General features: G+C 44.4%; 1 protein-coding gene across 1 annotated transcript in view; it reads left to right on the plus strand.

The window, feature by feature from the left end:
• Positions 1–9,894, plus strand: part of Nusap1 (nucleolar and spindle associated protein 1) — a 30,530-nt gene extending 20,636 nt beyond the window's left edge. The window contains exons 9-11 of the mRNA XM_051144435.1: positions 4,201–4,317; positions 7,730–7,838; positions 9,751–9,894. Coding sequence (XP_051000392.1) covers positions 4,201–4,317; positions 7,730–7,838; positions 9,751–9,847 — 323 coding nt within the window. The 3' untranslated portion in view covers positions 9,848–9,894. The remainder of the gene's footprint in view (positions 1–4,200; positions 4,318–7,729; positions 7,839–9,750) is intronic.
• Positions 9,895–10,482: the final 588 nt, after the last annotated feature.

Genomic DNA, 10,482 nt, shown 5'->3' on the forward strand with positions numbered 1-10,482 from the left:
AGAAGGGTCTTGGAGTTCATCCTCGGTGCTGTCCAGGCCTGTGCTAGGCGCAGGGTTGCACACCGCAGACTTCACGGACAGGTTGTAGAAGTTGGAAATGACAGGCAGATACTCAACACTCTCATCTGCTTAGATGCCCCTGGGGATTGAACTAGGGCCTTACATGTGCTTAATCGCAAAGGTTCATTTCAACCCTGACCAGGTGGTGTTGAAAGAACACTGAAATAGTGATATCAAGCTTCAAAGCAAAGTGTACACGTCAGTGGTAGACACTTATCTATTATGTACTTCCCCCCTAAGAGTCTCCTTATAGTTTCCTCGAAATGTCAGCTTGACTACACAGAAAACACCCCCAATTCCAAAGGCTAGAGCAACCCATGTTTCAGTCTGGAGGAGAGCATCATTGGTGATGATGACTCGTATGGAGTCAGAGGGTCTCTGCATGGGATAACGGCCTAACTGAATGGTAAGAAAGAAAATGTCAGGGCTAGGGCGATGCTTAGTGAGTAAAAGCACTTGGCTTTTAAGCACAGGACTTGAGTTCAATTCCTAGAGCCTTTGTCTAAGAAAAGAGAAAAGTTATAATCAGTGCTGGGGAGACCTAGACAGTGGCACCTTGGAATTCATCAATTGGTGAGAGACTGTGTCTCAAAGAAAGACTGGGTGGTACCTGACCTCACAGTGTGTTCTTGCTTTTCTCTGTCTCTCTGTCTGTCTCTGTGTCTCTCTTCCTGTCTCTTCCACTCTGGCCCTCTCTCTGTGTCTCTCTGCTCTGTCGTCTCTCTCTCTCTCTCTCACACACACACACACACACAGAGTTTAGTAAGTTTGTAGAACTCTTCCCCTAAATGGCCTCTCACCTGGCCCTCTCATCTTACGCCTTATCCATATCAGCATGAGCATCAAACATTCTGCACTACGTTCTAAACATGAAGAAACGGCCTGGACAGGGGTGACCAGAAGAAAACGGTTAGTGTCTGTGTCATTTCACAAAGGGCTCAAGCCTCAACAGCGCCTACTTCACAGTAACAAGAGAGTCCAAAGTCTTCAGAGATAAAGATGCGAGGCCCAGCCTGCAATCCCAGCACTCAGGTGGCAGAGGCGAGAAGATCTCTGTGAGTTCGAGGCCAGCCTGGTCTGCAAAGTGAGTCCAGGACAGCCAAGGCTACACAGAGAAACCCTGTCTCAAAAAACAAAACAAAAAATTTAAAAATTAAAGACATGAAACCCAGACCAAAATGTTTCCTTCATTCAAAGTGGTCTCTATTAAGTAATTCAGGGCCTCACTAAAATGAGATTTTATTTTGGTTCCATCTCCCCACCTTTACCAGATTTGAATCTTACAGTAATTTTTTTTTGTTGTTTGCTTTGTTTTTTGAAACAGGGTTTCTCTATGTAACCTTGGCAATTCTGGACTCACTTTGTAGACCAGGCTGGCCTCAAACTCACAATGATCCGCCTGCTTCTGCCTCCCAAGTGGTGGGATTAAAGGCATGCACACCACACCCGGGACAGTCATTAATTTTAACTCTGATTTCCTTTTCGTGTGACTTCATTCACTCAACAGAATGTTTCAAGATTTAAACATGTAATGTATTTTAACAGTATTTCAGTGGTATGGATATATTTCAGTTTATACCTCCAGAACACATCATATGCTGTGAAAATGCAAGAATTTCTTTTAGATACAGGACCAAGACTCGCGTCCTGAAGGATACCACCTGAGGTATACCACCTCCTGTTCTCACTGCACTGTAATGCACCCCGAATCTCACAACTGCCGTGAGCCATTGCTCCAGTAGATAACTTAAAGTCTCTCTTGTGATTATTTAGCTAGGTTACTCTTGATTTTAGCTCCTCCTTCTCAAATGTTAACATTAAACATGACTGAGTAGCTTCCCCTGTGAAGGGAAAGAAGTATAATGTGGTAGATACTTGGTGTTCAACTACAGCAGTAAGGCATGAGAAATTATACCATCCTCACTTTAACTCTATGAAACAAAAATTCACATTGTTAAATAATAGCTTTTAGTAACAACTAGAGGTACAGATCTTTTGCCCATATATTATTGGTTCTTTTTCTCTATTTCAATTAATAACTATGCATAGTCAGGCACAGTGGCACATGCCTATAATCTCAGCCTTCAAGAGGCAGAGGCAGGTAAATCTCTGTGAGTTCGAGGCCAGCCTGCTCTACAAAGTAAGTCCAGGACAGCCAAGGCTACACAGAGAAAACCTGTCTTTAAAAAACTCAAAAAGAAATAACAATAATTTTTTATTTTATTTATTTATTTGAGACAGGGTTTTACACTGTTCCAGTCTAGCCTGGTATTGACTGTGTAGCCCAGACTGCTCTCTCCCTCACAAGTCTCTGCCTTGGCCTTCCAAGTACTGGGATTATAAATGTACTGACTTAGTTAGTTAATTGTTATTTAATTATGTGTATGTGTCTGTGGGTAAATATGAGCACATAAATACAAGTACCCACAGAGGCTGAAAGTTTTGAGTTCCCCCTGGAGCTGGAGTCACAGGAAGTTGTGAACCATCTGATATGGAGGCAGGGAATTGAACTCAGGTCCACAGGAAGGACTTGTGGGCTCCAAATTGCTCTAGTCTTCTTTTCATCTTTTTTTTTTTTCTTTTCTTTTCTTTTTTGAGACAGGATCTTGTATAGCTGAGACTGTCTTGAACTCCTGATCTTCCTGCCTTCGCCTTTCAAGTGCCACAGTTATAGCTGTGCCCTATCACTCCCCGTGAGATATGTGTGTGCATGCACATGCGTGTGAGCCAGGAGTCAGAGGCCAACTCGTGCGACTCACAAGGGCTGCATCTCTGGACCCTGAGCCATTTCCCCTGCCCTCAGCCCTCAGCTGTGTCAAGGAGTCTATGCTCCCAGATGATCGTGGGAAAGGTCTTACCATTCAGAATGCTCAGGGGCTGCTAACTGGGGAACGATCTCAAAAGTGAGCATGCCCCATCGAGATCGACTGCCCGGCTTGCCTGCTTTTTTGCCCCTCAGCTACAGGAGATTACTCTGCCTGTTTGGGTCGCTGTCATAAGCTACCAAAGACTGAGTGGCTTATGACAAAAATGTCTTAGCTGTAGAGGCTACCAGGGTTCTAGTGCTACTCAGAGCTAGTAAAGGCCCTTTAGGTGCCATGCTGTTGGGTTCTAGTTGTGCAAATGGCAAACTAAACGTCTCAGTCACTGTTCCATTGCTATGAAGAGACAAGGTAATTTTTATAAAAGGAAGCATTTAATCAGGGGCTTGCTTCCAGTGTCCTCTTGGCAGGGGGCATGGTACGAGGAACTGAGGCAACAGCAGGCAGGCGTGGTCCTGGGAGAGGAGAGGAGAGCCCTGCATTCTCATCAGCAGGAAGCAGATGTCTGGGATTGCTATGGGCTTCTGATACCTCAGAGCCCACTCTCAGCGATGCATGTCCTCCAGTGCCGCCACACCTTCTAATCCCTCTGACTAGTCTAGCAAGGAATCCACTCTCTGATGGCTAAGCATTCAAATATAGGAGCCTGTGGGCGCCATCCTTCCCGACCACCATGTTGAGCTGGCATGCACCATAGGGATTCTTGTACTGCACTGCCCCGTCCGTGGGGAATGACTCCTCTCGGTTTAGGTTTCCATCTCACCATGGAATCAAAAACATTGCATTCGTGATATAGATCTTTTTAAATGGTTTTAAGATTTATTTATTTATCATGTACACAGTATAATGCATGCATGTATGCTTACACACCAGAAGAGGGCACCAGATCTCATTATAGATGGTCGTGAGCCACCATGTGGGAAATGAACTCAAGACCTCTCGAAGAGCAACTGGTGTTCTTTACCTCTGAACCATCTCTCCAGCCCCATATTTTTAAATGGTAAAATGTGTAATTTGTGGAGTTACAGAGATAGCTCAGCAGTTCAGAATACTGGCTGCTCTTCAGAGGATCTGGGTTCAATTCCCAGCACCCATGTGACAGCTCACACTGTCCGTGACTCCAGTTCCGGGAGGTCCAATGGCCCTCTTAAATCTCTGGGCACTGGCATGCATGTGGCACACAGACATACATGCAGATGGAACACTCACACACGTAAAACAAATCTAAGAAGTAAAATTTTAAGCGCTATATTTTTTTGTTTTAATAATAAGTTATGTGGTGTTTTGTTTGTTTGGGCTTTTGTTGTTTGTTTTTCAGTTATTACTCCATTTAAGTTGACAGCTGAAGCAACCCAGACTCCACGCTCTAGTAAGAAAGCAGTATTTGATCTCAAAGCAAGCTTGTCCCGTCCCCTCAACTACAAGCCACACAAAGGTATGTGGGATTGTGTGGAGGGACAAGGCTGGTAGAAGGCTTTAAATAGTTCTGCATCAGAACATGTCAAAACCTGCAGGTGTATGTGCATGTGTGCACGTGTGTGTACTATTACAGTATATAGAATAATGAAGTGATTCCTTGGCAGGCATAAGGCTCCAGATTTGATCCCTAAACACTGTAAAATGAGAGGAAAAAAAATTCTGTGACTTGGAGGAAATCCAACCATGTAAATTTCTGCCCCTACTTCCACATGAATCTCTGACTTAAAGATTTTTCCACTGGGCAAAAACCAAAACTTGTCAGCTAATCAATGTCAGCTTAAAGGTGGCCTTTTCATCTTTGGCTATTAATTATAGGCTATTAAATAAAGGTGTTGGACGTGGTGCCACACACCTTTAATCCCAGCACTGCAGAGGCAGTAGCAGGCGGATCTCTGTGAGTTTGAGGCCAGCCTGCCCTACAAAGAGAGTTCTGAGACAGCCAGGGCTATAGAGAGAAGTCCTGTCTTAGGAAAAGGAAAAAAGAAGAAGGAGAAGAAATATGTTTGCGTTTCTGCTCCTTTGTGTGTTTGAGACAGGGTTTCAAGTGTTCTTGGTGTCCTCAGATTCACTCAGAGCCAGGAGCAACTGGGAACTGCGATAATGGGAGCTTCCTTTTATTTATTTATTTAAAATTTTTTCCTAAAACATTTTAATCCTACTCTAAGCAATATTTTTGGGGTTCTTTTGTTTTTGTTTTTCAAGACAGGGTTTCTCTGTGTAGCCCTGGCTATCCTGAACGCATTTTGTAGACTAGGCTGGCCTCAAACTCACAGAGAACTGCCTGCCTCTGCCTCCCTGAGTGTTGGGATTACTCTTAACAATTTTATATAGAACATTGACTTTATTTTGTGTATGGGGTCTTTATTGTTTGAAATTTGTTGTGGTGCCTTACATCGGAGATGGGTACAGTTCATTTTGGTGGCAGAGGCAGAGGCAAGGTGGCAGGAGCATGAGGCCGGCCTGTCACATTGTATCATGGTAGTTTCCAGTGATGCAGTCTAACAGGACAGGAAGACACAGCAGGAGCATGAGGCTGGCCTGTCACAGTGTATCATGGTAGTTTCCCTTGAATGCAATCTAACATGACAGGAGGACAGGACAGCAGGAGCATGAGGCCGTCACAATGCACTGGGTGGAAGCACAGAGTAGTGTGGGAAACTGGGTCTCACTGTAGCCCAGGCTAGTCTGTGTGAGACTGGGCCCCACTGTGTAGCCCAGGCTAGTCTGAAACTCCCTCTCTATCCCAGCGTGCCCTTACACTCCTGCCATTCTTTGCCTTCAGCTTCCCAGAGTGTGGAATTACTAGTGTGAGCGCTGTGCCTGGCTATAAAGTGCACTAACTGTAGCTATCGAATTTTACCATAGATCTTTTACCTATTTGTAACAATTTCACTGAAAAACTGAGGATGCTGGTGAAATGGCTCAGCACTTCTCAGAACTTAACACTCTTGCAGAGAACACAGGTTTAGTTCCCAGTACCCATACCAGGTAGTTCAAAGTGGCCTACAACTCCACTCCCAGGGGATACAACAGCCTTTTTTTTTTTTTTTTTTTTTTTGGCCTCTGGGCACCTGCATGCATGCAAAGACTCAACAGGTGCACACACAAATGAAAACAACAGAAAATTTGGGGTGGAGAGATGGCTTAGAATCTCTCTAAATGACCCAGATTCTATTCTCAGCACCCACATCAGGAAGCTAGCAACTATAACCCTAGTTTAAGGGGATCTGACAACTCAGGACTCCAATACCGCCCCCCCCCAGACACACCTTCAAACGATTAAAAACTTCTTTAAGGCTACGCAGTGGTGGCGTGCGCCTTTAATCCCAGTACTCAGGAAGAAGAAGCAGGCCAAACTCTTGGGTTCAAAGCCAGCCTGGTCTCAGCAGTGAATTCCAGGACAGCCAGGGCTACACAGAGAAACCTTGTCTCCAAAACAAACAAGCAAAGAAAAAGACCCCAGGGCTAGTAAGATGGCTCAGCAGGTAAAGCCACTTGCCACCAAATCTGACAGGCTGAGTGTGTGGTTCCTGGGACCCACATGGTGGAGGGAGAATCAACTGCAGCAGGTCATCTGTTGACCTCACGCATTTCATGGCTCATGCACACAAGTAAATGTAAAAAATATATCTTTGTATAAAAAGCCATGTATGATACAGGCTGGTGAGATGCTGAGTGAGAGCTTGCTGCAGACACCTTGTGGTAGAAGGAAAGAACCAGCTCTCTGACCTCTGTCCTCAATCATATAAACAGTCATAACAAAACTTTTTTGTTAAAACACATTTTTATAGCCGGGCTCAGTGATGCATACTTGTAATCCTAGCACTTGGGGAGGCAGAGCAGGCAGATCTCTGAGTTACAAGCTAGCCTAGTCTACAGAGTGGGTCCAGGACAGCCAAGGCTACAAAGAGAAACCCTGTCTTGAAAAAACAAAACAAAACCCCAAAACTCGTTTTTATTTTCAGAGAAAAAAATATGGTTTATGCCGGGCGTGGTGGCGCACGCCTTTAATCCCAGCACTCGGGAGGCAGAGGCAGGCGGATCGCTGTGAGTTCGAGGCCAGCCTGGTCTACAAAGTGAGTCCAGGATGGCCAAGGCTACACAGAGAAACCCTGTCTTGAAAAACCAAAAAAAAAAAAAAAAAAAAAAGAGGTTTATATTTGGAATGTGAAATTAAGATACATTGCAGAAAATACATGTAAAATATCTACAAACCAGAGTAAAAATGCTGATGGGTAGCCAAAATGATGGAGACAATGTAGTTGTGAATAAAAGAATCTTTTGAGTTTTTTGTTTGTTTGTTTGTTTGCATTTTTCAAGACAAGGTTTCTCTTAAATAGTCCTGGCTTTCCGAGGCTCACTTTGTAGACCTGGCTGGCCTCAAACTCACAGAGCTCCCACCTGCCTCTGCCTCCCAAGTGCTAGGATTAGAGGCATGTGCCATCAGAATAAAAGAATATTTTTTAATTTATTTTTATTTTATGAGTTTAATCTGCAAATATGTCTGTGTGAGGGTGTCACACATCCCTTAGAACTGGAGTTATAGACAGTTGTGAGCTGCCATGTGGGTGCTGAGATTTGAACCTAGGTCCTCTGGAAGAGCAGTCTGTGCTCTTAACCTCTGAGCCATCTCTCCAGCCTCAGAATAAAAGAATTTTGTTGTTGTTGTTGTTGTTGTTGCTTGTTTGGTTTTCGAGACAGGGTTTCTCTGTGTTAGCTTTGGCTGTCCTGGACTCACTCTGTAGACCAGGTTGGCCTCGAACTCAGAGATCCACTGGCCTCTGCCTCCTGAGTGCTGGGATTAAAGGCGTGCGCCACCACACTCGTCCTCCAGCCCAAGAATCTTAACATTCCTTTTTCTAACCTAGGAAAGCTGAAACCTTGGGGGCAATCTAAAGAGAATAATTCTCTGAATGAATGTGTAAGCAGAGTTAGCTTCCACAGGAAAAATTACAAACAACCTCATTTCCATAACAGGTGAGTACATAATTATCTCATATTGTAAATTTTCTAATTTCAAAAGAGTGTTAGAAGTAGAATGCCCCATTCCATTTTGTGTTGTTAAACAAAATGCTTGAGTCTAGACATTCTACAGAGAACAAAGTTTATTTTGACTTACAGTTCTAGAAGTCCAAAATGCTGGTAGAGCCTTATACTATGTCACAAGATGGCAAATAACATGGGTGCATTTGAGAGTAAGGAGGAATGTGTGAAGACCAGGCAATGGTGACGCGTTCTGCTTTTTAAAAGACATTTATTTATCATGTATACAATGTTCTATCTGCATGTATGCCTGCCCACCAGAAGAGGGCACCAGATCTCACTATAGATGGTTATGAACCACCATGTGGTTGCTGGGAATTGAACTCAGGACCTCTGAAAGAGCAGACAGCGCTCTTAACCTCTGAGCCATCTCTCCAGCCCCTGTTCTGCTATCTTTTTAACAGCCTCCTCCCTGAATAGCTAGCCCATTCCTGTGGCTTGGCATTAAATCCTTCTCAGGGTGGTGTCCTGTAACCTAATTTTATTTTCCTCTAGGTCCCACCTCTCAATACTGTAAACTGGGGACCAAACTTGGACAAACCATTTCCAAACCATAGCAGATCAGTCACCTATAGAGTTAGTTACCTCTAGAACTTTCTTTAAAAGTGAGCTGGGGGCACTGGAGAGATGGCTTAGAGGTTAAGAGCACTGACTGCTCTTCCAGAGGTCCTGAGTTCAATTCCCAGCAACCACATGGTGGCTTGCAACTATCTATAACGAGATCTGATGCCTTCTTCTGGCCTGCAGGTGTACATGCAGGCACAACACTGTATACGAAATAATAAATGAATAAATCTTTTTTTAAAAAAATGAGCTGAGGGAGGGGGCTGGAGAGATGGCTCAGCAGTTAAGAGCACTGTCTGCTTTTCCAGAGGTCCTGGGTTCAATTCCTAGCAACCACATGGTGGCTCACAAACGTTTATAATGAGAGATAGTGCCCTCTTCTGGTGTGCAGGCATGCATGTAGGCAGAGCACTGTATACATAATAAATAAATATATCTTTTTTTTTTTTTTTAAGTGAGGTGGGGGCCTGGGATACATAATAGCCTGCTCTGGTTTTGTTTTTCAAGACAGGGTTTCTCTGTGTAGCTCTGGCTGTCCTGGAACTCATTCTGTAGACCAGGCTGGTCTCGAACTCAGAGAGATCCTCCTGCCTCTGCCTCCTGAGTGCTGGGATTAAAGGTGTGTACCACCACTACCCAGACATGAAAGGCTGTCTTAAAATGTAAATTTTGTTAAATATTTTCAGCTCTAGCAAAATAGATTCCAAACTGGGTTTGCAATGCACCCCAAAGCCTGCTTCCCCGGCATGTTCTCGTGGAGCCTGTCTTCTCAGCAGCACATGTAAATATCCCTGCAGACGCCAGTGCTCAGCATGGGCAGACATGATCCTTCACCCCCAAGCAAATCAGCCATGTAAGGAGTGAAGCCCTGCATAGACCCAAGTCCAACATGGGTCTCAGAGGAGTCCAGACTCACTGGCAGGACTCTCCTGCTGCATGCATTTCCCCCAATACATTTTACTGCCCATGGAACCTAGTTCTAGTACTGTAACCCGGTGATATGTTTGGCTTCTACAAGTAAGACTTCTCACTCAGAACTAGTTCACCAGCGTCTTCTCGGGCTCTTGTCCCATGTGTTACTTTAAAACCTAACAACCTGTAGCCTTTGTGGACAATGCTGACAGATGCTAGAAGCTGTAGGTAGAGCCCAGTGTGCTGTAGACGGCTGCCACACGCGTGTGCTCAATGCCATTTAACTAGATGCGAGGTCAGCAGTAGATTCTTCCCAGTGTCTGCTGGAGCATCCGGGCGAGCCTAACGTGGAGCCTGTTGTCCCTCTTAGGGAAGAACAACGGAAGAAGCATGAGCAAGAGCGAAAGGACAGGAGAGCGAAGGCGATGGAAGCTCGAAGAAACTTGCCTGTGACTAAAGCCCAGTAGCCCTGTCGGCTCCTTCACTCCCAGCTTGTTTCCCTTCTGTAAATGTTTTATAGTTTCCTCTACTTAAGTCAAAAGCTCTTTTCTACCATAGCTGTCGGTCACATTTGTGTAGTGTCTCTCTTCTGTGCTGCAGCCCTGAGATTATCACCCTTCCATTGTCATTATCACCATAGAGTCATAACTCAAGTGGTTCTCACCTAGTGTCCTGTACAACTCTGCTTTCTAAGAGACCTGTCCTCGGGATTCTTAACAGACATTTTCACGTCACGGTCCTGCTAGTTCTAACGGAGGTGACCTGTACCCTTTTCAGCACAAGAGCAGCAGGCATAGCAGAAGTGTAGCATGAGAGAGTAAGATAAAGTTCACAAGAAAATTGGAGGCTGGAAGGCGACATCTTTCTTCACTAGTATGGAAAATCAAATAATCTTATTGAAATCATATTGACTTGGTTATGGGTCAATAGTTTATCAAGGAAAAAGATATTTTAGCTTATAAGCTTGTCAGATCATTTCATGTAACTGCCAACTGTCACTCACTATAATCTTAAAATAGAATTCCTTTGCTCTTCCTATTTGTTAAATTAAAGCCACAGGTCAGAAGGTGTGCCTCAGTTGTACAGCATTTGTCTACAACAC

This window comes from Acomys russatus, chromosome 4 (assembly GCF_903995435.1).
Source record: "Acomys russatus chromosome 4, mAcoRus1.1, whole genome shotgun sequence".
In the NCBI taxonomy this organism is placed as follows: Eukaryota; Metazoa; Chordata; class Mammalia; order Rodentia; family Muridae; genus Acomys; species Acomys russatus.